The 27,897-nt window shown below is 42.9% G+C and overlaps 1 protein-coding gene across 3 annotated transcripts; it reads right to left on the minus strand.

Annotated features, from left to right (window-relative positions):
* On the minus strand, positions 1–27,339 carry nup58 (nucleoporin 58). Of its 3 annotated transcripts, XM_062985380.1 has the most exons (13): positions 27,028–27,339; positions 24,738–24,928; positions 24,368–24,640; positions 24,024–24,189; positions 23,870–23,935; positions 22,933–23,107; positions 22,104–22,183; positions 21,904–22,022; positions 21,720–21,802; positions 19,020–19,215; positions 3,347–3,430; positions 2,955–3,050; positions 1–563 (listed from the first exon to the last, which is right to left on the minus strand). In XM_062985380.1, exons 1-13 carry the CDS (start codon positions 27,105–27,107, stop codon positions 400–402), a joined length of 1,773 nt encoding a protein of 590 aa, XP_062841450.1. In that variant the 5' UTR covers positions 27,108–27,339; the 3' UTR covers positions 1–399. The 3 variants fall into 3 exon arrangements, with proteins under 3 accessions (XP_062841450.1, XP_062841451.1, XP_062841452.1); XM_062985381.1 differs by lacking the exon at positions 3,347–3,430 and having other exon boundaries at positions 27,028–27,338; XM_062985382.1 differs by lacking the exons at positions 2,955–3,050; positions 3,347–3,430 and having other exon boundaries at positions 27,028–27,337.
* Between the last annotated feature and the right edge of the window lie 558 nt (positions 27,340–27,897).

Below are 27,897 nucleotides of genomic sequence, written 5' to 3' on the forward strand. Positions count from 1 at the left end.
AACGAAGAAACTTTACTGTTTAATTATTAAAGCTTTTTCAGGTCAAAAGTACAAGTTTGCACATGAAATCTAGAAAGAAGTTCAGACAAAACAATAAGCATACAGGCTACACAAACTCCACGTGTTGCCACTACACCGAGTACACGTTAAGAAAGAGAACAAGAAGGAAATACGTCTTCAAATGACAGAGAAAATTGCATGCACAGGAGCAAATTGAGTGACCAAACTAAACAGCTCCGTATTTAAACCTCTTCCTCCATCAGTGGGTTCATCAGATTCATCTGGCATCACGTCAGTCAGATAGTGAAAATGCAGCACTGAATAAGAAGCACACGTTACACCAAAAGAACATCCATCCAAAAATATGTATTACATAATATCTGTATTACAGCCGTGGTTCTATCTCTTGCCCCTCTTGTTGCCCGCTGGAGGCTTTTTGAGCTGCAGCGTCGGTGTGCCGAAGCCCGCGCTCTGGACGTTGGAGACTCCGAAGGTAAGCCCAGCTGACGCATTGATCCCTGGGTTGCTGAAGTTAAAGCCTGAGGTGCTGGAGCCTCCAAATCCTGCACGAAAAGGAGAAAAAATCAGTATCACCAAAAAGAGTGTATATATTTTTAAGGACTAGATAGTTATAGACTTAGGCAGCATTCTACAGTATATGTTTTCAGATTTAGAAGCGTCTGCTTTAGTCAAAATTGCCTAATCGTGGGGTTCTAAAAGTTAAATTTCGAATTTAAATATACATTATTTCTGTGTGCAACCGTTCCCTGCATGACGACAGACTTGCTAGCTGAGAAGGGCGGCAGATCTCAAGATCAAAAAGGTTTAAAGCCGCCGCCGCTCAGGCGCACGAGAGCTGGGATTTCGAACACATCGTATCGAATCTCGGCTCTGCCATCCGGGTGGGCTGAGCGGCCACACGAACAACGATCGGCCTGTTGTTCATATGGGGTGGGGTATTAAGCCGGATAGGGACTCCTCGTAACTGATGCACTACGACCTCTGCTGCCTGCACGGAGGCGGGGGAGAGAGTGCGGATCAGGGTGTGTCTCTCCGTACACAGTGCTGATCCGCATATATGCACCCGTATAGCGTGGGTGACAAAATGCATACGGCTGCTGCCCACGTGTCGGAGTTCTCCTCAAATCAGAGCGGGGTTCGGCATTAGCGGAGAGGAAGCATGACGCAATCGGGCAATTGGACGCGCAAAGTATATGGACACTAAACGGAAAGCCATATAAACCATATCTAACAAGATATAACCAGAAGAACTGGCTAGCAGTCAATCCTCCGATTCATCCCAAAGATGTTTAATCGGACCTGGCTTTGAATGCGAACTGGAAAAGTTGAAAGCCTATAAACAAAGGCCTGGGGTGAGGGGGAAATTTAAATTGCATTAATTTAAATAATTACATTTTAACACTAGTGGTTATATATGGGATGAGTTTAGAACCAGAAATTAGATCAATGATTAAACAGTTCTGACAGTTAAAATGAATTAATAATAATGCAAAAAGTCCATTTGTTGTGGCTTTAAAATAGTATTTAATGTTTATGTTAGAATTAGTTTTAAATTGTGGGTCCATGGACCAGTTAAGAGAATTTTATGGCCCAAGTGTGGTTAAGAAACCCAGATCTGGAGCTACAGACGCCCTGATTAGAATCCTAAATTTGCCCCAATAGGATAAACTGCTGCTTCTTGTGTATCTTTTAAAATGATCAAGGGGGGAAGGGGCTACGCAGCACCAGTACATAACCTGCTTGTGTAAAGTGGTATGAAAAACAAATACCTTGCTGTTATAGACAGTGAATTCAGAAAGTATTCATACCCCTTGATTTTTTTTTTCTCTTGAGGAATTTGTGTTGTGGATTTGATTTTAAATGGACAGAGCTGCCATTTCTAAACATCAGGGTACACTTAATATATTTTTAATAATAAAAAATCAATGTCTTACTCACTAAAGTATTCAGACCCTTGGCTTTAGTACTGTAAATCATGGTCAGGAGCATCCTGTTCACTGTAATTATCCCTAAGCCTTCTTGCCATTAAAAGGATTGGACATAGTTTGGAAATCTTTAGCAGACCGCCAAGATCTACGCCCATCAGCCATAACATTAAAACCACCTCCTTGTTTCTACACTCACTGTCTATTTTATCAGCTCCACTTGCCATATAGAAGCACTTTGTAGTTCTACAATTACTGACTGTAGTCCATCTGTTTCTCTGCATACTTTTTTAGCCTGCTTTCAACCTGTTCTTCAATGGTCAGGACCCCCACAGAACCACTACAGAGCAGGTATTATTTAGGTGGTGGATCATTCTCAGCACTGCAGTAACTGTGTGTTGTGCTGGTACGAGTGGATCAGACACAGCGGTCCACTCACTGTTCGCTCTATTAGACACTCCTACCTAGTCGGTCCACCTTGTAGATGTAAAGTCAGAGACGATCGCTCATCTATTGCTGCTGTTTGAGTCGGTCATCTTCTAGACCTTCATCAGTGGTCACAGGATGCTACCCACGGGGCGCTGTTGGCTGGATATATTTTGGGTTGGTGGACTATTCTCAGTCCAGCAGTGACAGTGAGGTGTTTAAAAACACACCACCACCATGTCAGTATAAGCGCAGTGCTGAGAATGATCCACCACTTAAATAATACCTGCTCTGTAGTGGTCCTGACCATTGAAGAACAGCATGAAAGGGGGCTAACAAAGCATGTAGAGAAACAGATGGACTACAGTCAGTAATTGTAGAACTACAGTACAAAGTGGACAGTGAGGTGGTTTTAACGCTATGGCTGATCGGTGTATGTCGACATGGCTAAAACGAACAATTCTATCCACTCAAAGTCAAGGGATCTGAACGCTTTCTGAATCCGCATCGAGCGGCGTTTGTGTTAGCCATGCACACTTAGTCATTGTGTGAAGAAAGGGAGGAGGGTGCCGTCGAACACACCTGCGCTCAAGCTCCCTCCAGACGGCTTGTTAGCAGAAAAACCGAACGACGAGCCTCCCGTCGCCGCAGTCCCGAACGCTGGGCCGCTACCGAAAGCTGCCGAGAGACAGAGCGGGACACGGCTTAATGCTACCGTTATTTACACATATTTACTAGCATCACTCTATACAACAGAGAAGACTTCTCATAGCTGGACACCCACAGAGGACAGGAAGGGGGAGAATTAAGGGAAATAAGGAGTGTAGGCAATGTAGGTTTTTTTTTCTTCTGTATATTAGTAGAGGAGAGATCTAACCAATCACAGCAACCACAGGTAACCTGTATACGGCTTAATGTTACTTTGAATCACCGGCGTGGAATGGTGGAAGCTGAGAGGATAAATAAGCGGGTACCTCCGAGGCTGGTAGAGCCCATACTACTGGCCATGCCCGAGGCAAAGGGGGTGCCAAAACTTGCCCCCAGGGGCGTCTGTGTTCCTGGGACAAAGAAAGAGAGCAGAAGAGCTTACTCTCAGACTTGTATCTCACTTTTTTATCTCAAGTACTGAAGATTCGAGTGCAATAGTTGTCCCCGTTTCCTGTCTAGACTTACCTGAGGTGCACAATGACCTTTCTGTTCAATTCATCATTACTTACTTAGACCTGGACCTGGATTTGAATGCGTGGATGCAGTTTTGTGCTTTGGTTCACGTGGGAATCTAAGTCTGGAGTTCACGTCAAACAGTTTGGGGTTAGGATGCACCAACGTGATTGGCTAAACTAGTGGAGTCACTTTCAGTTGGGTGGGAAATGAGATGGTGTGAGCGTCTGCTGGAACCGAATGAATTCTTGATGCATAAGATATATTCAGTTATACACCCATGAGCCAAAACATTAAAACCACCCGCGCCTAATATGCTGTTAAAACAGCTGACCTGCTGAGACATGGACTCCACCAGACATATATGAGTCCAGCCAGTGGCGTAACTAGGAGCTCATGGGCCCCGGTGCACAGAAACATTTTGGACCCCCCCTTACTTGTCGAAATTATTGTCGTGTTTTTACCGCTAGCATTAGCCACTTGCTACTAGAGGGTCATTTACAAAACTGACTGCAGAACGTCCGAACGCACATGTATAAGTATGTATAGGGCAAGCCGTAGCCTAGTGGTTAAGGCACAGGACTAGTAATCCAAAGGTTGCTGGTTCAAGCCCCACCACTGATCCCTACAGACAGACCCTTGACCCTCTTGGACCCTTGAGCAAGGCCCTTAACCCTGTGTTGGATAAAAGCGTCTGCTAAATGTCGAAAATGTAAACGTATAAGCCGGGTGATGCATTCTGATTGGCTGAGCTGAATGTCACTCACCTAACACCGCTACAATATTGTGATATATTGTAATTAATATATTAATTAATTCATTATATTAATAAAATATCGTTATTAATATAATAATAACGACCTGGCGAGTGCAGCCAATGAGTGCGGTGGGGGGTTGAGTTCATGCCGTGGAGGGCCAGATTGTGACGGCTAGACGACTGGGTCGGAGCATCTCCAAAACTGCAGCTCGTGTGGGGTGTGTCCCGGGCTGCAGTGGTCAGTATCTATAAACAGTGGTTCAGGGAAAAAACAGTGGGCGGGGTCATGGGCAGTGGGGGCCGAGGCTCATTGATGCACGTGGGGAGCCCATCCAACAGACCAGCTAGTGTAGCTCAGATTGCTGAAGACGTTAATGCCGGTTCTGATAGAAGGGTGTCGGAATACACAGTGCGTCGCAGTTTGCTGCCAGCAAATGGGGGACCAACACACTATTAGGAAGGTGGTCATAATGTTATGCCTCATCTGTGTGTGTGCGAGTAGTTTGGACTGAAAGGCCTGCCAGCAGAGAGATGAAGTGTGGTAAATGAATAGGCAACAATGAGGGTAAGAACTACTGGGATTGTTTTACAATATCCAAGGGGTAAAGTATAACGTTTTGGCTTATGGGTCTATTGCGATATCAGAATCTAGGGATGTAACAATGCACCACAAGACAGTTAATAACCGATTCAAAAATCCCACGATTCAAATTGATCTGACATGTAAAATGAATCGATATTGACTTTAAACAGCATAGGGCGCTGGCGCTATACACCTCGCCTGGTTGACGTCACTGGCGCTATACGCCAGGTTGCCAGATTCGGGGTTTTCCAGCCAAATTGGGCTTAATTCAAAATAGTTTTGCATGGTTTGTACCTACCTGAGAAATAAAAGGGCGTTCGTTATTTAGATAAATAAAAGATAATCACAAATACAGTATTTTTTCTTAATTTTTCCCCTTTTTCTCCCCCTTTTTAGCGCAGCCAATTGTTCAATTTGCATCGTGCTTCCTCTCTGTCTACGCCGAACCCCGCCCTGACCGAGGAGATCGAAGCTAACCCATATCCCCTCCGAAACACGGGCAGCAGCTGGATGCATTTTTGCCACCCCACACATCGATGAGTGTGGCGCCACCTAGCGTTGCATGCGGAGAGACGCACCCTAAGGGCACTCTCCCTCATCTCCGTGCAGGCGCCTCTAATCAGCCGGCAGAGAGAGACCCACATCCGGTTCTTTGTCCCGCCCCCTAACCGAGCAACCGGCCAATCGTGGCTCGTACAGCCACTCATCCTCGGACCGGTAAGGCAGAGCTGGTTTCGATACGATGTATCCGGAATCCAGCTCTGGTTTGCAGCGTGTCTTTTTACCGCTGCGCCACCTGAGCGGCACAAATACAGCACAGAAATAATAAAAGGAAACTTTGTCATAATTCGTCTTTAATTTCAGTTTATAAAAATCGGGAAAAATCGTATCGTGAACCGCAGCGCATCGTGGGTAGAACGTATCGTTACGTCCCCATCAAAATCATATCAAAATCATGTGCAAATACGTTCCAGGAGGGCATTTCAAATAATGGTGCTCCCTGTCTCGTTTCCTTTTAGCTGGCTTGTTTCTTTCAAAATTAGTTTTACTTCTTGAATTTAGAGATGCAACAATGATTAAGAATAAATCAGCATCTCAGCCTTCATCCAATTAACGTGAATTATTAAGGTCAGTCAAAAAGAAACCAAGACAAGGGCATTTCTTTAAAAAAATTGATTTATTGTCAATTTTAAGCAATCCACTTACATAAACATCACACACTTGCTTGATTCAGAATTGAAGCAAAGGCTACAGCTGTGGTATGTAACTGGGTACTGGGTCACTAAAACTGTTTGTTCTACAGACTCAGATAGGTTATAACATGCTGCTATAACACACTCAGCGAGCACTTTATTAGGTACACCTAACTGTCAATTGTAATGAGTATACATTAACTGACTGTAGCCCATCTGTTGCCCCTGTACCCTATTCATTACACTAAGTTGACACTAAAATGGTCGTGTGTTGTACTGGTATGAGGGTTGTTGGGATTGAAGAGAGCTCTAGTCGCTTAATGTACCCCTACAACTGGTGCTATAAGAGGGCGTGTTCAATATACATTAACTGACTGTAGCCCATCTGTTGCCCTGTACCCTATTTATTACACTAAGATGACACTAAAATGCTCGTGTGTTGTACTGGTATGAGTGTTGTAGGTGCAGCAGTGTTGTTGGGATTGAAGAGCGCTCTAGTCGCTTATTGTACCCCTTCAACTGGTTCTATAAAAGGGCGTGTTCAATATACATTAACTGACTGTAGCCCATCTGTTGCCCTGTACCCTATTTATTACACTAAGAAGACACTAAAATGCTCGTGTGTTGTACTGGTATGAGTGTTGTAGGTGCAGCAGTGTTGTTGGGATTGAAGAAAGCTCTAGTCGCTTAATGTACCCCTTCAACTGGTGCTATAAAAGGGCGTGTTCAATTTACATTAACTGACTGTAGCCCATTTGTTGCCCCTGTACCCTATTTATTAAGAGAAGAGATGACACTAAAATGCTCGTGTTGTACTGGTATGAGTGTTGTTGGGATTGAAGAGAGCTCTAGTCGCTTATTGTACCTCTACAACTGGTGTTCCTTTTAAAGAGAGGATTTAAAAATCCCAACAACACTGCTGCACCTGATACACTCATACCTGAATAACACACTACCATGTCATTCATATCATTACAATGTCAGTGGGGTCCTAATAGGGGGTGTGTTTCAATTGCTAAACAGGAAAGAGAGGATGACCGAGTACAGAGCAACAGTCAGTCATTGTATATACAGCGAAGTTCATCTGTATTGTGTACCGATTAAACATACTACCACTATTAGGCATACCTAATAAAGTGCTTGCAGTTACACATTTCCACCACAGAGGTCTCCAAATCCCACTCTACACACTGCAGCTTTTCTACAGTAAATGCATGTTAAACAGTAAGTACTGCATATAGGCCGAAGTGCAAAGGCACACCATAATCAACAAGCAAGGTATGAATATCAGCTAAAACACACTAAAATGACAAATCAGATTAGAAATTAACTTCATGTTAGTGTGTAAACAATCAGGTTTATATTTCATGTGTAAACAATCAAAGGTCGCCTATAGAAACACATACACACACCCAAATCTAATCCCGAAGTACCAGTCCATATATACCAGTCGTTATAAAAAAATGACATGCAAGGTTATTGGCTTGTTAAATGAGTCTAAGGATTTATCTGCATCGTTAGATCAACAGTTGACTACCATTCAGTGATTCTACTCATGCCTTATGACTTAATACAGAAATTAGTGCTCGCAAACTCTAACAAGCCTATACAAACCTAGCCTGGGTAAATCCTAACTGTATTCACATCAAGCAAACCCAGGGGGGCATAAATCACTAGCCCGCTTGTACTACTACGGATTCGTTAGGCACTCGTCGGCCCTTCAAATAACCACCGACTTCAGACTTCTTACTATTTGGTCATCGCTATACTTGTCTTGTGGTGGGTAACACACCCCAGACAGGACGCCCCCACGCCGTAACCTTGGACATGCCTAATTAGGTCTGTATGTAGATGCCAATGGTGAGATGTGCATTTGTGCACACACTGTCCATTGTATCAGCTCCACTTACCACATAGGAGCACTTTGTAGTTCTACAATTACTGACTGTAGTCCATCTGTTTCTCTGCATGCTTTGTTAGCCCCCTTTCATGCTGTGCTGGTATGAGTGGATAAGACACAGCAATGCTGCTGGAGTTTTAAGACACCTCACTGTCACTGCTGGACTGAGAATAGTCCTCCGGCCAAAAGCGCCCCGTGGGCAGCGTCCTGTGACCACTGATGAAGGTCTAGAAGATGACCAAGTCAAACAGCAGCAATAGCAGCAATATGAGCGATCGTCTCTACTCTCTACATCGACTTTACATCTACAAGGTGGACCAACTAGGTAGGAGTGGACACGGTATTTAAAAACTCCAGCAGCGCTGCTGTGTCTGATCCACTCATACCAGCACAACACACACTAACACACCACCACCATGTCAGTGTCACTGCAGTGCTGAGAATGATCCACCACCCAAATAACACCTGCTCTGTAGTGGTCCTGGGAGAGTCCTGACCATTGAAGAACAGCATGAAAGGGAGCTAACAAAGCATGCAGAGAAACAGAGTCTACAGTCAGTAATTGTAGAACTACAAAGTGCTTCTATATGGTAAGTGGAGCTGATAAAATGGACAGTGTGTGTAGAAACCAGGAGAAGGTTTTACATGTGTTTACTGCATGAAATGTCAATAGACGCGTTCGGAAACACTGACATTATACGATCTACTATTGAACATCAGTATGGACTGTAATACAGATTTGATCTGTACACCCCCGATAAAGCACTTCGATAAAAAACTGGCTCCTAGATGCCAGCATAGAGAGGAAAAACAAAAACGATGGACCGAAGTCCAGAGCAGCAGCTGTTAAATACAAGATCAACGATTAAACACCGACGTTTGGCACATAAAATTCACAGATTATTTTTCGCCAATCGTCTGCCGAGTAAAGGATACAGCGACCCGCCGTATACACACCGAGCACTTTATTAGGTACACCTATCTGGTACATTACATTTGCATTCCAAAGCAGCTGACACAATTCTAGCAATTAAGGGTTAAGGGCCTGGCTCAGGGGCCCAACCACGGCAACTTGGCAATGTGAGGTATGATCCAAAGACCTTTTAAGTACATACATACAGTAGAATGATTACTGTATAAGCTACACCTACTATACAGATCAACATTATGTGTTTACATTGTATGTATTGTAGATGGGAGATATACAATTACTGGGGTGACACAGGACGTTTCAAGACGCCACCCACTTAGTCCGGTCATCCCACCCAGCAGACACGGTGGCAAATTATTGTCTGCTGCAGGCACTGTCAATTGTACCCGGTAGACACAACGGCGTTTGAAGACTCCGCCCACTTAGTCCAGTCATCCCACCCAGCAGACAAAGTGGCAAATTATTGCCTGCTGCAGGCACTGACAACTGTGCCCGCTACACACTGTGCCCGTTTGAAGACCCCGCCCACTTAGCCCGGTCATCCCACCCAGCAGACACGGTGGCCGATTATTGTCTGCTGCAGGCACTGCCAATTGTGCCCCGCTAGATGGCGCCCAGCCGACCGGTGGCAGTGTCGAGATTCGAACCGTGGTGTTCAGGATCTCGGCGCTGGCGTGCTAGGGGAATATCACGCTGCGCCACCTGGGCGCCGACCGGATGCATGTTTGAGTGGTGGGCTATTCCCAGCACTACAACAACTTAAACGTGGTCATAACATGTTCTGGCATGAATGTATCAGGTACAGCAGTGTTGTTGGGATTGGCCTGTCTTGAGGCCAAAGCTGGGAGAAGACTGGTGTCTAACTCTACACCCACAGCCAGAAAAAGCTACCTTAGTGTCAAACAGTAGGAGCAGATGAACTACAGTCAGTAATAGTATACCCACAATGTTTATCTGTATGGTGGGTGGAGCTAAAATAATCGTACCTAATAAAGTGCTCAGTGAGCGCATATGGTTACTGCAGTACACAAGCTCCTACCACAATCCTACCCTGACCTGACCCCACTGTGCCTTCCAGTCCTTTATATCGAGCCTGCATAGGACCCAACCTGTGTGGATGACAACAGCTTATGATATAGATATATCAGATATGATATATGGGATATCCGAGGCTCCAAGGCACGAATAATGCATTCAGGGAAGAAGATCATAATTTAAAAAACACAAAGTACACCCTAGAATGTCTGAATATGTGAAATTATACAAGAACAGTCGAGTCATTTCTGACTAAAATTCAATACTATCGTCAAGCCCTTAATCAGGAATTCACAATCACTGCATTTCAAATTAGACGTGTACATGTGCAGTACCAGTCAAAAGTTTGGACACACCTTCCCTTCAAAGGTTTTTCTTGATTATTTGTATTTTCTACATTGTAGATTAATACCGAAGACATTCAAACTATGAAGGAACTAGGGCTGGACGATATGGCTAAAATTTATATCACGATATAACTCCTATTTTCAATCGATACGATATAATTCCGATATCGATATGAATAATACAAATGTCAGAAAAACTGCCAGAAACACCAAAATTGGATGGCGGTACCTGCAAACCTCTTTTCTGGTTTCTGGCAAGAAATACAAGCTGAATACACGACTGAATTAGTCCTTCCTCTCTTATCAGTTATTTCATCTGCTTCTTTTTCAACTTTGGACAGTGGCGGAGCCAGACAATTTCTATATGGGTGGCCAGACTGAGACCATTGCTCACACAGGGGTGGGCACAGAAACTGTCTGATACCTTATTTTTTGTATGTGGCAAGTGGCTGTTGATCTAGTAGTGTTTTGGTCACTCACTCATTTACCTATACAGGCAGTGAGTGTCATGTAGAATTACATCAAGCCCAGCATAATAAGCTTTTTATTTTTTTTCTCATTTTCCCTGACAAGTAAAAAACTAAAATATAGCCTTAACATTATGAGGAAGAATTTCAAAGATATTCCTTTGCAATACTTGATCATTTGACTTCAAACTTGTGTGTACTGATGAGACTCATTTGAACCCCAGAACTTGCTAGTGTGAATGCATAGAAAACAAATTGTAATTTTCTTTACAAGACTGACCAGCACTATTAAGCCAAATCAGCATTGAAAATTGACTTTACTTTTAATAGCCTTATACAATGCTGGGGCTTCTTAAAACTGAATATTTTCTGTTAAACAGAAGTGTTATTTAAATTCCATTAAATTGTTTTTCGGGAAAAAAAACTTTACTCTTAGCGCGCCACAACTAATAAGTATTATAACTTAGTATAACTACTAAGTAGTATTAGTACTCAGTAGTAGCACTTCTTCTGTAATTGTGTTGGTGGTTGACATTTATGTTGAGTGTAGAACTGCACTGTTTTGATGGAGAACTACTTAAGGTGCGCTGTTGAATTGCGTCCATGTGGGAACGTGTGCAAAAATGCTTCCGCAAAAAAGTAACACCGGCAAAGCTGACGTAATATATATCGTTCGAATTTGTTTAAAAATCATATCACCGTTATTGAAACATTTTCTATCGCGATATATATCGATATCGAATTATTGTCCAGCACTAGAAGGAACACGTATGGAATTATGTAGTGAACAAAAAAGTGTTAAACAAACCAGAATATGTACCTACCTCTGCACAACACAACTGATGGTCTCAAACACATTAAAAAAGCAAGAAGTTCCAGAAATTTACTCTTGACAAGGCACAAACGTTAATTGAAAACCATTCCAGGTGGCACCTCATGAAGCTGATTGAGAAAATGCCAAAAGTGTGCAAAGCTGTCATTAGAGTAAAATATGGCTACTTTAAATAATCTAAAATATAAAACATATTCTGGTTTGTTTAACACTTTTTTGTTCACTACATAATTCCATATGTGTTCCTTCATAGTTTGGACGTCTTTGGATGTAGAAAATACAAATAAATCAAGAAAAACCACAGGAATGAGAAAGTGTGTCCAAACTTTTGACTTGTACTGTACACACAGCAGCATTTTTATTGATTTATTTTCTTAATACGTGATTCACACCTTAATTAGGCCGGACGATCGCTGCATAATGAGCATAAATCAAAAAAGATAAATAAATACTAGGGATGTCCCGATCCGATCTCGAAGAATCGGGCATTTTTTAACTGATCGGTATCGGCTTTACTAAGCCCGATCCTAAGCCCGATCCTTCGTTTTACGTCGGCGGTCAATCAGGTGTCGTAAACCCGAGAGTCCAACGGCGAAGTGTAACGTCTGCAATGCGAGCGTTTCACGAGGCGGTAGGAGCAGAGCTGCGTTCATTACTGTATAATTTTACTATTTATATATATGGTGTGTGAGTCAAGGATCACACCGGTTTACAAAACAATAACTTTTAATCAGAGTATGAAAACTTCAGGGAGCATAACATGGTATCAGCGTTACCATGTTACAAGACTGAACGACATCTCAGTATTAAGCACTCTGATTGGCTTACTATTGTAATGGTCTCTTAACCGGACTTCCCAAAAAGACCATTCAACAGTTACAGCTCATTCAGAACGCCGCTGCTAGAGTTCTAACTAAGACGAAGAGAACCGAGCACATCACTCCGGTTCTAAAATCTCTACACTGGCTTCCAGTTAGCTACAGCAGGGGTTTGGGGGGGGGGGGGGGGGCATTACTAAAGCAATTAATTTTTCACCCACGGGAGACATATTTCATTAGTCTCACTGACCACGCTCACACGCACGTTTAATGTTATTCAGTTCAGTCTGAAAAAAACCTTCAGAATAGGGCTCACAGCGAAGATAACCGGTGTCAAAAGCGACGACCGCTGTTATACGACGTGTGCGTGTCTTTAAGAGAGACGCTCTGTTCACAGTATCGATATAAGTGATTCAGGAGTCGATTCATTTTAAGCGCAGCGTAAGTTTCTTTTCTCAGTCATCTCTCCGTGTTTACTGTTATAATGAATGTTGCGGTTGTAAATAAACACCAACTACTAAAGAACATTCTGTGTGACTCGCTTACCTTAAAAAGCTCAGGCTTAATTATACTGCTTATTACCACAGAGCGGGAGCCGACTCAGAGTCGTTCTGCCTGTGGAGCTAAAAGTTTTTTCAGTCAGTCAGAACAGATGATCCTGAACTAACCAATTTAGTAATTGATGAACTTTTGTCTATGCTTGTTTTCTGCTCTCATCTACATCAAAAAGCAAGAACCGCTTAAGATTTACCAAAGTGAACCACGAATTTATATAACGTGCTGATAGAATCGGCTCTGATGGGATCGGACTGTATTATTTTTTCAATCAGCAAAATTGCATCGTATGTATGATGTGCACAACGTTAATTACGTTATTTTAGCATGTCAGAAGCTTTCTCAATGATTTCTGTGCGGTGGTTGCATGTCCAAAAAGGTTGAAAACCCTCGAGTTACAGAATAGAATTTAAAGTTCCGCTACTGGTCTATAAATCACTGAATGGGTTCGGCCCAGAATACATCTCAGAAACGTTTAGAGAATATAAACCCGGTAGATCTCTTAGATCCATGGACTCAGGTCAGCTGGTTGAGCCTAGAGTCCAAACTAAACATGGTGAAGCAGCATTAAGCTGTTGGGCTGCATATAACTGGAACTGACTGCCAGGAGATATTAGATGTTCCTCAAATGTAGACGTGTTTAAATCCAGGTTAAAAACTTTTCTTTTTTCTTGTGCCTATGATTGAGCTTGAAATTTTTGCTATTACCCTCATTTTACTATATTTATATTTTACTATATGTTCTTCATTGCTTATCTCTCTCTTTTTTTTTAATTATCTATTTTCCCCCCAATTTTTTATCCCCATTCTAATCGTGTCCAATTACCCTGATTGTGTCCTCTATACTGATTCGACCCTTTTGCCACTCAACTGACTTGCGCCCCCTCCGGCACGCAGTCAGTACAGCCTGCGTTTTTCACCCGCACGGGCCGAGTTCATACACCGAGAGACACCGCGCACGGAGGGTCGCACCCCCCCCAATGTTATTCCTCAGTCAACCAGCAGGGGCCGCAGTCGCACCAGTTATGAGGACCTGTGCTCCGACTCTACCCCTAAGCCCCTGAACAACAGCCAAACGTCGTTCATACTGCCACCCAACACAGTCGGAAAGGCAGAGCCGAGTTTCGATACGATGTATCTAGAGACCCAACTCTGGTGAGCTAGCGTACTTTACCGCTGCGCCACCTGAGTGGCCATTGCTTATCTCTCTTGTTTTAATTTCATATCCCCTAAAAAATCGTAGGGTATATTTTACTATATTTTCTTTTAGTTTTTCATGTTCTCTTAATTGTAACTAAATTTTTTAAGAAGTCTTTCTGAGGTTCTAGATCTCAGGAATGTTTTAATGCTTTTAATTAATTTTTTTTCCTTATGTAAAGCACTTTGACTTGCCAATGTGTATGAAAGGTGCTATACAAATAAACTTGCCTTGCCTTGCCTAGTTACAACACGCCTACAAGTACGGTGGCTCATAAACAAACCAGATACTGTATCATTTAACCAAACGATCTACCGATACGGTACCTAAAAAATAAACACTCAGCCGAATACAGCGAGTTTATTATTATACGATGAGAAGAGGAACCGGCAGTCCGCTAACACGGCAGAGATGCTGATTTCCCTCAAAAAGAACCTTCACTTCATTTCGAGTGTTCTAGTTTTACTACTACAATGCTGCACTAAGTTTGTTTACCTTTATTTTGTACAAATAAAAGAACATTAAGCAATTCAGTTGTTAAACATATACATTATAGTATTGGATTAATTTGAATAACTGTAATGTACTTGAAGTGTGCACTGTGTGAACAGTATTATCTAGTTCTTATCTAGACAATATCTAGAAAATACAAGTATCGGTTTGAGACTCGGTATCGGATCGGGATCAAAATGAATGATTGGGAACAAAAAAACGTGATCGGGACATCCCTAATAATTGCTCCAAATCTGGTCGTTCCTACAGTGCCGTCAGTTCACCACAAATGCAACACGCCTTGGATCAATGACTTCAAACTACAACACGTTCTCGAGCACTATGTGAAACGTCGATCGACTAATTCCCCCGTCCAAAAAGCCTGGTATTATTGCTCTCATGTCCAGACACTCTGAACGCTACCATGGTTACCGCTATCGTACGAGTGTCCGAAAAGGCAAGACTTCAGTATAATACACAAACAAGACCGTATTTAAGGAACAGTCAGTCATCGCAACACAACTAGTATCAACACTGATTATTAGTAGCTAGCATTGTTGAAAGGATGCACTCGTTTAGAAGTAGTATTAATAAACGGACCATCAAAGACGCACTATTCAAGTCTGCGATTTTGCGTGTGCGTGGTCAGCAAGACTAATCAAATTTGCCTCCTATGGGTAAAAAATGAATCTCATAATGTCACGCCCCCCTTGACAGATACTCCCCGCCCCCCAGGCTGGTCCAACCCACCATATTCTGAACATTCGCATTAAAATCCCAAACGGAAGCTCGAACGGTTTTGCGTCAGCATGTTAAACCCTGCACGTGTGGATGTGGATCTGTGTGTGATGTAAATTTCTGCTCTAGAAAAATGATGTGGGTATTGTGCATCATGTCCCAGTACACCCCTAAACCTAAAGACTTGTTGATATGAAACTTGGTGACGCTATACGCTTGTTGGGTATCATTGAATCATCAAAAAATTATGGTCAGTTAGCAGTTAAAAGAAATCCCTAGTACACTGACTTTAAATAATTAGTTGAACTACATTTTCCAGTAGTGCGGTGGTAGCATTACTATTTTTAAATTTGGATAAATAAATATACTAGTGTAAAGACCAGGACGCAAATGGTCATAAATGTATTATTGTGTTATGTATAATGTGTTATTTATTTTTGTATATTTTATATATTTAAACCATCCTGTTATACAGGTGATAACCCCAACACTGTTCTACTATATTTTCGGAGGCAGGCATGAAATTAAAAAAATTATATTAATTCTATTCTACTCTATTATTTTTATTATTAAGTGCCATCTAGTCGGTTCCGTCTCCTGGCGACCATGTGGTTAGTGTTTCTCCCTGATATCTAGTCTACTGTTGGGTCTTCATTCTTCTTAATGGCTCATTGCTCCTCTCATTGTATCCATCCATTGTTGCTGGATGTCCAAGCATAATTGTACTTTCCAAAGAACTGATTTCTTCTCATAATACGTCCTAACAGAGCTTCAGTTTGGTTATATGTGCTTTGAGGGAAAGATTAGGTTTGATTCTGCTGTGTCTTCTTTGCCATCTAAAAAGTCTTCACAGGACCAAAAGGCAAGTTCAAAGGCATCGATATTATTCTTCCTGTCCAGCTTTTACATCCATAGAAAAGACCAGTGTGGATAATTCTGATCTTTGTTTGGAGAGATAAATAGCTACATCTGAATATACACCGATCAGCCATAACATTAAAACCACCTCCAGCTCCACTTACCATATAGGAGCACTTTGTAGTTCTACAATTACTGACTGTAGTCCATCTGTTTCTCTGCATGCTTTGTTAGCCCCCTTCCATGCTGTTCTTCATGGTCAAGGTTCTCCCAGGACCACCACAGAGCAGGTATTATTTGGGTGGTGGATCATTCTCAGCACTGCAGTGACACTGACCACACATGGTGGTGGTGTGTTAGTGTGTGTTGTGCTGGTATGAGTGGATCAGACACAGCAACACCTTACGGTCACTGCTGGACTGATAATACTCCACCAACCAACAATATCCAGCCAACAGCGCCCCGTGGGCAGCGTCCTGTGACCACTGATGAAGGTCTAGAACAGGGGTGCCAGATCCGGCCCGCCACGTCATTTTATGTGGCCCGCGAGAGCTTAAACGACTGTACGATTGTTGTGATGGTTCGAGTCGTTACAGAGACGCAGTTATAATTTAATGGGAGTCCTGCGCCTTTAAGCCTTTAACTGTTGACATCGTAGTCATGGCAACTAACTTTGACCTTCGCTGAGAAGCCATGTGACTTTTACGGCAAAAGAATGCGGGTAGTAATGTAAACAATAATAATAAGTATAAATAATTATCTTGTAATATATTACCAAAGCATCGTCTGTAAGTAGTGGCGTTTATATTCTCAGTTGTTTGTAAATGTTTAGTGATTATATCATAGCGTTTTAGTTACAAATTTACCGTAATTAAATACCGTTACTATAGCAATTAGTATCTTTACACAAAATGCTAACTCCTTACCTCTATTTTACGTTTGGTTAAATCTCATATTGTACCAGATGTAACACTTGACTACAGCTGTGTGCTTGTACTGTATTAAGTTCTTTATTGTTTTTATTGTTTGTATTTTTACTCCATTCTGGTGCACACAGTGTATCACACAGCTGGGAAGCAAATAAAACCGACTGTATTCTGAAGAGAGCTGTCTGTCTGTCTGTCTGTCTGTCTGTCTGTCTAGCTGGGAAAGGGGGATAAACTATTAGTGAGGGCAGAATGATTGTCTTAAAATACACTGTAAAATCCTACATTAACTGCATCTCTAAAAACGCATGCTGATTTTGTGACCTGCAAAGTGACACATCCCGCCAGTAGATGATGTTACACATATTTACACATGATCCCAAAAAGAAGATAAGTAAGAAAATTAAGCAGAAGAAGAAAATGTAATGAAAATGAAAACAAGTTTGTGCTTCAGGAAGAGAAACCGGTGCGTCTCTTGTGTTATGAGGCCGTGTCTGTGGTAAAGGAGGACAATATAAATGCAGAATTTAGCCTCCAAGAAAAACAACAGACTGCAATCACAGCAGGATACGTTACAATCGGCCCTTTGAGGGCCTCAATAATGCTGATGTGGCCCTCGGTGAAAATGAGTTTGACACCCCTGGTCTAGAAGATGACCGACTCAAACAGCAGCAATAGATGAGCGGTCGTCTATACATCGACTTTACATCTACAAGGTGAACCGACTAGGTAGGAGCGTCTAATAGAGTGGACAGTGAGCGGACACGGTATTTAAAAAAACATACCAGCACCACACACACTAACACACCACCACCATGTCAGTGTCACTGCAGTGCTGAGAATGATCCACCACCTAAATAATACCTGCTCTGTAGTGGTCATGTGGGGGTCCTGACCATTATAGAACAGGATGAAAGCAGGCTAAAAAAGTATGTAGAGAAACAGATGGACTACAGTCAGTAATTGTAGAACTACAAAGTGCTCCTATATGGTAAGTGTAGCTGATACAATGGACAGTGAGTGTAGAAACAAGGAGGTGGTTTAATGTTAATGTTATGGCTGATCGGTGTATTTTCCAGTTCCTTCAGTCTTGTTCTGGTAAGTGCTAGTCTGTCTTGTATTTCCTGACTGCTGGATCCTCTAGTGTTAATCTATTAATGGTAAAGTTAGAGGTCAGTCCTGTTGTCATGACGTTCCTATTATTATTATTTATATATACATTCATAGGTACTTTAAATAATAGAAAATGAAATGATGAACTCCAGTAACAGTCAGGTTTTTCAGTGGGTGACTAGGAAATCTGTGGTGATTACTATATGAGTATTATTGGAGATGTTCTACAAGGACAAACAGCGAAGTGCTTTAATTGTAGTGGAGGTAAATCATAATTTAACTCCATTACTTAATAAAACCTGATATGAAGGAGAAAACTAGAATATGCACCAGTGCCAAGCGAGCACCGTTTCAATTGCAAGTTCCTATGAGTCAGATACCCTGTTTTTAGCTATTTCAATAAATACCTGATAAATAAAACCTGTTAAAATACACGCTGGTTCTGCATCGGAACTACGATGCTTAAAAAGACGCGGCATTGTAACCTGAACCGAGCACAACAGAGGAAAGAAGTCAGATCTGCGCTGGAATTTGTGAGTAGTCCTGTAGTGCTTTTGTTCCTTCAGTAAAAGAAACCAACAGGGCAGCGGCGGATGGTAAGATAACGCACCGCTGCACTGTTAATTCCTACCATAAATAACCAATAAACCTAATATCATGCACCTCCGCCCCCTGCTCTTTATTTCTGCATCCTGATCTCCCTATAGGACAAGAAGAGGTCTAGAACTTGAAGGCTGTCAGACCTGGAGCGGGCTGTTGCTGCTGGGTGAGCGTGGCGGCCATGGCCACGGCGGCGGCGTTTGGGACGGAGCCGAAGGGCGTGGGGCCGGTGGTGACCCGGGGGGCGCTGTGCGTCTTCCGGCTCCGCTTCGACTCGAACACGTCCGTGCAGTCGTCCAGGAAGGCCCGTCTGAAGCTCAGGTACTGGTGCTTTAGGGTCTGCAGGGGGTAGAAGAGTCATTTTGAGATACGAACGATATCTGTTTAGAGTGCTGGTACTTGATGTTGCAGCAACAGAGACCCTTTATGGATATGATCAAGGGTTCAGAGACATGCCCTTAGGTGAGAGAATTTATCATGTTAATTAATTAAATTAAACCAAATGCAGGGCAGCTGTAGCTCAGTGGTTAAGATACTGGACTAGTAATCAGAAGGCCGCTGGTTCAAGCCTCACCACTGCCAGGTTACTGCTGTTGGGCCCTTGAGCAAGGCACTTAACCCTCAATTGCTCAGACTGTATACTGTCACAGTACTGTAAGTCGCTTTGGATAAAGGCGTCTGCTAAATATAGGAAAATGTAAATGCTTTTCTGCCACTGGCAAGAGTCACAGACGTCATACATGCCCCCTTTCATGTGCGCAGTCACCTGCCAGTAGTGGGTTCCCATAGAGACCCACGCTATGCTCCATGTGACCCACACTTCCAGAGAAACACCATTCAACCCAGCTGTGTCTGCTGGATGCCTAGTCAGGTCAGTAGCCCTGCTGAGATCTGATCTTGTTGTATTACACTGCTGCACCACCCACTAGATGCCGTGCATTTTGCCCATGAGACCAGGGGGTGGCCAGTGGTGGCCAAGGCCACCATCAATTAATCTTCGGCAAGTTCACCCCCCCCCACCACCGCTTTGCCGGCAACTTTTTTGCGGAACCATTTCTGTACGCATGCGTTCCCACAGCGCAATTCGACAGCGCACCTCAAACAAGTCGTTCTCCACCAAAACAGTGCAGTAATACACTCAACCTGAATGTCAACCACCAACACAATTACAGATGAAGAAGAAGTAGTTGTGGCGCGCTGCGAGTAAAAGCGCCAACGGGCTCTGCGCGTTCCGGTGTTGCCAGATTGGGCGGGTGTCCGCCGAATTTAATAAGCAGTTAAATAACACTGCTATTTATTTATTTATTTTTAATTATCTATTTTTTCCCACTTTTTCCCCCCAACTTTTATCCCCACTCTAGTCGTGTCCAATTACCCTGATTGTGTCCTCTATACTGGTTCGACCCTTTGCCGCCGACTGAGGACGCAATCCTGCGTTTTTCACCCGCACGGGCCGAGTTCATACACCGAGAGACACCGCGCACGGAGGGTCGCACCCCCCTCGATGTTATCCCTCAGCCCCGTGCAGGCGCCGTCAGTCAACCAGCAGGGGGCCGCACTCGCACCAGTTATGAGGAACCTATGCTCCGACTCTACCCCTAAGCCCCTGAACAGCCAAACGTCGTTCATACTGCCGCCCAAACCAGTCGGAAAGGCAGAGCCGAGTTTCGATACGATGCATCTAGAAACCCGACTCTGGTGAGCTAGCGTACTTTACCGCTGCGCCACCTGAGCGGCTAATAACACTGCTATTTAAAAGAAAAATATGAAGTTTTAAGAAGCCCCAGCATTGTAGAAGGCTATTAAAAGTAACGTCAATTTTCAATGCTGATTTGGCTTAACAGTGTTGGTCAGTCTGTGTCATATTTTTGAGAGAATATTAAGATTTGTTTTCCATGAGTTTATTATTGTTTATTAGGATTTTTCAACGTCATGTTTTACACTTTGGTTACACATTCATGACAGGAACGGTCGTTACTTATTACACAAGGTTATATCGAACACAGTCATGGACAATTTGGCGTCTCCAATTCACCTCACTTGCATGTCTTTGGACTGTGGGAGGAAACCGGAGCACCCGGAGTAAACCCACGCGGACACGGGGAGAACGTGCAAACGCCACACAGAAAGGACCCGGACCGCACCACCTGGGGATCGAACCCAGGACCTTCTTGCTGTGAGGCGACAGTGCTATCAGAATCAGAATCAGAATCAGAATACTTTATTGATCCCAGAGGGAAATTGCAGTTTTTTACAGTAGCACCCATTTCTGTAAAAATAATAAACACATAATAAATAAGAAAAAGTTAAAGTTAAAAAGTTATATACACACAATTAAATAATTAAAATGCTTACGTTATTATTATTGCACATATGAAAACTGAATAATGTGCAATATTCAGTTTTCATATGTACAGTAGTACAGTACAGTAGTGGCATGGTGCTACCCACTTAGCCACCGTGCCGTCCGGTTTAACGGAGTCTCATAATCAGCACACACAAGTTGGCAGCCAAATGATAAAGTATTGCAAAGGAATATCTTTGAAATTCTTCCTCATAATGTTAAGGTTGCTATATTTTGGTTTTTCACTTGTCAGGGAAAATGAAGAGTAAAAATAAAAAGCTTACTGTGCGGGTCTTTGTGATGTAAGACACTCACTGCCTTTATAGGTAAATGAGTGCGTGACCAAACAATACCAGATCCACGGCAACTTGCCACATAAAAAATAAGGTATCAGTTTCTGTGCCACCCCTGTGTGAGCAATGGTCTCAAGTCTGGCCACCCCATGAAAATTGTCCCATGAGACCCATGGTGTGTCAATAGTTTAATCTAATAAACCCACCTTTACGTTCTCATGTACCGCCTGCAGCTGGGCAGCCAGGGCCACAAACGTCTGGTACAGTTTCTGCATAGCTTGAGACAAATCTGTCAAAAATAACAGCAAATGCATCTCAGTGGATTGCTGATAAAAAGTAGAAGAATGAGATTAACCAACCGGTGGTTCTCACAGATCAAGGCTTCACTACCTTGAGGGGTGATGTGAGAGCCGCTGCTCTGCGTGGTCAGGTGATTTTCCAGTTCTTCGATCTGCTGGCGGTATTGCTGAAGCTGCACCTCGAACTGCTCCACCAGAGCGTGGAAATACCTACAGAGACAAAGAAAAGATGTTTGAGTTACCATGACTGGAATGCTTTGAGTAAAAGGACTTTACCTGACTAGAACTCACTCAGACGGGGCGCTGTTCTCATGCTGAAGTCCGGGGGGTGTCTTTTGGGTTCTTAGTGCAATATCAGCGTTTTTCAGCTCCTGCAGAGGGAGAAAAAAGGATGTGAATGCACAGACAGACAATCACCATCACAATAATTATATGGCTCCACTTACCATATAGAAGCACTTTGTAGTTCTACAATTACTGACTGTAGTCCATCTGTTTCTCTGCATGCTTTATCAGCCCTCTTTCACCCTGTTCTTCAATGGTCAGGACCCCCACAGGACCACCACAGAGCAGGTATTATTTAGGTAGTGGATCATTCTCAGCACTGCACTGACACTGACATGGTGCTGGTGTGTTAGTGTGTGTTGTGCTGGTATGAGTGGATCAGACACCGTGTCCACTCACTGTCCACTCTATTAGACGAGCACTCATCTATTGCTGCTGTTTGAGTCGGTCATCTTCTAGACCTTCATCGGTGATCACAGGATGCTGCCCACACGGCGCTGTTGGCTGGATATCTTTGATTGGTGGACTATTCTCAGTCCAGCAGGGACAGCAGCGCTGCTGTGTCTGATCCACTCATACCAGCACAACACACACTAACACACCACCACCATGTCAGTGTCAGTGCAGTGCTGAGAATGATCCAGTACCCAAATAATACCTGCTCTGTGGGGGTCCTGACCATTGAAGAACAGGGTGAAAGAGGGCTGATAAAGCATGCAGAGAAATAGATGGACTACAGTCAGTAATTGTAGATCTACAAAGTGCTTCTATATGGTAAGTGGAGCTGCTGAACACTGATTCAAGCCCTGAGCTCACAATATGAGCGTCTCTGTACCTGGGCGGTCTCCATCTTGAGCTTGTCTATGGAGAGGGCGTTTCTCTGCAGGCCGCTGGCACTGACCGACAGCAGCTGTTTCAGGCTCTTGATGTCGTCCTGCACTTTGAGCATGGCTTTGGAGGACATCCGGCTGATCTCTTCCTGAACCTGCTTCTGCTCCTTTACAAACTTCCTACAGACAGAAACACGAACAAAGCATGACTTGGAGGTCAAGGCCACTGGACCCTGATGAAGACAGCTTTGGAATCTGAAGAAACATACTGTATTTGAATGAGCTTGAGCTTTACATGGCTATCGGGTCAGAAGCTGCCGTGGACCTGGCAGTAGACCACTGAATAACATGCTTTGTAACTGGAGCAGTCGAACTAGCCCTGTTTATCTGGGCACACAGAAATCTCCAGCTATGGTCAATCAAAAATCACTATTACAGGGCATGAGTTGACATATCAGACTGGGGGTGTAGAAAGTGTTTTTTCCAACAACTCCCATATTTAGGGGTGTCAAAAAATAAGACATAGTCATGCAATTTACATAGACAAGCATACCAGTGCTTTTTTTGTGACATGGAAACATCCATGAGCAACAACAGCTCAGTCATAAAGCTTACAAAGCTGGGCGGCCAAGTGTTAACATGTTTAGTGCATCAGTCACTATCGAGGTCCTGCCTCTAGAAGCAACATCAGCACCAGATCTATGCATTGGGAGCTTCATGAAATAGGTTTCCACCAATCAGTTGGCCAATCAAGCATCGACTGGTGGTGTAAAGCACACTACCATTGGACTTTGGAGCAGCGGAAACCTTCTATAAAGATGAATAATGCTTCACTAATGGGCAGTTTGATGGATGCATGTAGGATTGTTGCTCCTAGTGCCAACACTTGGTGTGAAGAAACTCCTCACGTCCCAACCTCAAGCCCAACTGAACAACACTTACTGAAAATTGTCCACGTCTTGGCAGATAATGGCCGGCAGGTTTTCATCCTTGAGAGCTTTACTGTCTCTGTAAGTAAATAAATAAATAAATAAGTGAACAGTAGACAGTATGAAAATGCCCCAAGCTTGGATTAAAGTTTACTTCGGGTACTCACTCGGGTCTGGCACCAGATGACTCGTTTTTCTTCTCTGATGACGTGCTGAAGTCCACTCCACCCAGACCTACGCTGGGAGCCGGGGCTACAGGGGCTGTGGACGCCATGGAAGCTGTGAGCAACCCTCCAAGACTCAAGCCTCCACTGAGCATCGGCTGGCCAAGACCTAAAACACACAGATATGAGAGAATCAAACAAAATGTACTGTACATCACTGATAAGGGTGTAATGCACATTCACTGCTTTGAGGCTTGGTTTTTACAGCTTGCCACTGCGCACCATGTTCAAACTGATTAAACTCTGACCCGGTTTTACCACCTACTATGTGATAAATAGCTGCTTACCTATTGACGCAGGGGTGGAGAACAGTGAGGAGCCGAGACTGAGACCCAGGACTGGAGCGGCGGAGGTGGCCGTTGTTCCTCCCAGGTTAAGCGAGAAGCCTGTGGATCCGGTCTGAGGTGTCGAGGAGGTTATGACGGAGCCCAGAGTCAGGCCGGTAGCAGCAGGAGCAGAGGTGGTAGCGGTGTTTAAAGAGAACGGACTTGCCATAGCTGCTGGTTTTCCGAAGCCGAGACCGAAGCCTGCTGAAGCTGTGGTGGTTGCGGCAGGAGCTCCTAGGGAAGATAATGTCCGTTAGGCTTAACTACAATCTATTAACTTAAAACAAAAGCAAGACTGCCTTTGTGTACTTGATTAGACATTAAATATTACCTAAGGTAAGGCCGGTTGATGGTGCAGCAGCTCCTGAGGCAGGTGTGTTAAAGTTGAACCCTGCTGCTGGTTTCTGAGCAAACAAGGCTCCACCGAGGCCCAGAGAGGCTGCTGTTGTGGTAGCGGTGGTAGTGGAGGTTGCCGCACCCAGACCCCCAAAGCTGAAGCCACCAGTTCCCGCAGCAGGGGCACTACATGAATAAAAATGCATGTCGTTATATCACGTAGTTGGTAAACCTAGTAATAAGCAACAGCCAGTGAGTGTGTTTACATGAATGAATATCTTCTAACACTTTCAGAACTATTAGATGGGAACTTGCTGATTGACGGACATTCTCCTTCAGGATTGTCTGACAAAGATGGTTTAACATTCTTATGGCGGAATGCAATGTTAGCTTTATACCAGATGTAAAAGGACCCATGTCTTCCAAAAATTCCACCTTTGACTCATCAGTACACACAATATTATCCCAACAGTCTTGGGGGCCTAGATATTTCTGTGTGTTCTTTTTGGTCAGCAGTGGATTGTGTCCTGCAGCTCTCCAATGGATGCTATTTTGGTCCAGTCTTTCTTGTTGTTGAATTGTGTACATTGACCATAACTGAGGCAAGTATTTTAGGCCTGTATTTCTTTAAATGTTCATCTGGTTTCATTTGTGACATCCTAGATGAGGCTGGCCACTCCTGGGAAGGTTCATCATTCTCCAAGTTGACTCCATTTGTGGATAAATGCTCTCGCTGTGGTTCGCTGGAGTCCCAGAGCCTTAGTGATGGCTTTCAAAACTTTTTACACTATTAAGCAATAGCTTTAAGCAATAGTTTGCACACCTATAATTGAATTCCATGTTTTGAATGTAAACAGAGATTAATATTCTCTTCATGGGACAAACTTGTATGCAATTTAAAGAAACTTTTACCTCAACTTTTACCTCAAACTTTTACCTCAGATATCATATCACACAATGTCAACAGAATATTATCTCAAAGGTCTTGGGGGTCATCTAGATATTTCTGTGTGTTCTTTTTGGTCAGCAGTGGATTGTGTCCTGCAGCTCTCCAATGGACGCTATTTTGGTCCAGTCTTTCTTGTTGTTGAACTGTGTACAGTACATTGACCATAACTGAGGCAAGTATTTTAGGCCTGTATTTCTTTAAATGTTCATCTGGTTTCATTTGTGACATCCTAGATGAGGCTGGCCACTCCTGGGAAGGTTCATCATTCTCCAAGTTGAGTCCATGTGTGGATAATTGCTCTCGCTGTGGTTCGCTGGAGTCCCAGAGCCTTAGCGATGGCTTTCAAAACTTTTTACACTATTAAGCAATAGCTTTAAGCAATAGTTTGCACACCTATAATTGAATTCCATGTTTTGAATGTAAACAGAGATTAATATTCTCTTCATGGGACAAACTTTTATGCAATTTAAAGAAACTTTTACCTCAACTTTTACCTCAGATATCATATCACACAATGTCAACAGAATATTATCCCAAAGGTCTTGGGGGTCATCTAGATATTTCTGTGTGTTCTTTTTGGTCAGCAGTGGAATGTGTCCTACAGCTCTCCAATGGACGCTATTTTGGTCCAGTCTTTCTTGTTGTTGAACTGTGTACAGTACATTGACCATAACTGAGGCAAGTATTTTAGGCCTGTATTTCTTTAAATGTTCATCTGGTTTCATTTGTGACATCCTAGATGAGGCTGGCCACTCCTGGGAAGGTTCATCATTCTCCAAGTTGACTCCATTTGTGGATAATTGCTCTCGCTGTGGTTCGCTGGAGTCCCAGAGCCTTAGCGATGGCTTTCAAAACTTTCTACACTATTAAGCAATAGCTTTAAGCAATAGTTTGCACACCTGTGACTGAATTCCATGTTTTGAATGTAAACAGAGATTAATATTCTCTTTATGGGACAAACTTTTATGCAATTTGAAGAAACTTTTACCTCAGATATCATATCTCACAATGTCAACTGTTAATCACCAATGTAAACATGTAAATGATAAATATTCGACGTTTTGTTTAATCTACTTTAATGTTTTGCTTTAAATTCTCTAAATTATTTATTTTTAAACCATTTTTAAAAAAAATTTTATTAAAATTTGAGCTTTTTAATCGCTACAGAAATGAAATATCGCGATAACTGTTGTGTCCTGTATACAGCCTTCAGATATCGCGATATTTCCATCCCTACTTACTAGTAGGCAAGTATATATATCGAACAGTACGTATTGTACTATAGTTAAAGCTAATTAGTAAGTTAGTACGCATTTTAGCTGATAGCTAAAGTTACCTGGCTGCAGCCCCGAATGAAAATCCTCCTCCGGTGTTAGTGGCGCCCAGAGTGGTGGATCCAAAAGTAAATCCCGACATGTTTACTGTGTGTGTGCTTTACACCAAAATGTGATCTGTATAATCAACACACACACATGTACAGAGGCAGATAAGGGCTAACTAACACTAGCATTCATCACCTCGTGGAGGCCACCCTGCTACCAGCACAAAACATGATCAGTGCACACGAACTATCATTAAAACTAATAACTAGTAATATTCGAATATTGTTATTGCAGTCGTGCAATTTGACCAAAATCAGATAAATTTATTAATTTTTAAAATCCTTCAATATTAGTTTCCGCGCTCATCGAATCTTCAGGTTCATTTTCAGTGAAGAAGATCAGGTTTGTGCTTTGCGCGCTCTCGCCACCTGCCGGGCACGCGCATATAACAATCATCAACTCATCGTTAAATCTTTATTTGTCCCTTGATCAGAGTCACAGTGGGTCCGAAGCTCACCCTAAAACACTGGAAGCCACTAGGGTGCATCAGCTAAATTCTTGTTACATCACCTGGCTGTTTACCTCATGTTACATTTAGGCCTACCTCTTTACTTGTCATGTTTTACATAATTTGGCCACATTCATGACAGGACAGGTTACACAAGATTCATTAGTTCAGGTCAAACACAGTCATGGACAATTTTGTATCTCCAATTCACCTACCTCACTTCAGGCAGTCAGGCTTGTGAACAAACATGGACTATCACATACACAACCTACCTCATGAACATTAAACCTCATCATACAATGCACAACTGTATATCCAATGATTGCTGCTATGCATATTTGCAACTTAAAACAACTTAAACAACTTAAAAATTACT

The sequence above is a fragment of the Trichomycterus rosablanca genome, chromosome 23 (assembly GCF_030014385.1).
Source record: "Trichomycterus rosablanca isolate fTriRos1 chromosome 23, fTriRos1.hap1, whole genome shotgun sequence".
NCBI lineage: Eukaryota > Metazoa > Chordata > Actinopteri > Siluriformes > Trichomycteridae > Trichomycterus > Trichomycterus rosablanca.

Bases quoted from the DNA above. Each gene is read 5' to 3' on its own strand.
- nup58 (XM_062985380.1), bottom strand. From the start codon at position 27,107: ATGTCGGGATTTACTTTTGGATCCACCACTCTGGGCGCCACTAACACC. The intron at 22,023-22,103 runs GTGAGTTCTAGT...TTGTCTCTGTAG, and splicing joins GAGAACAGCGCCCCGTCTGA to GTATTTCCACGCTCTGGTGG. The intron at 564-2,954 runs GTGTGTTCGACG...CTTTTCGTGCAG, and splicing joins TGGAGGGAGCTTGAGCGCAG to GATTTGGAGGCTCCAGCACC.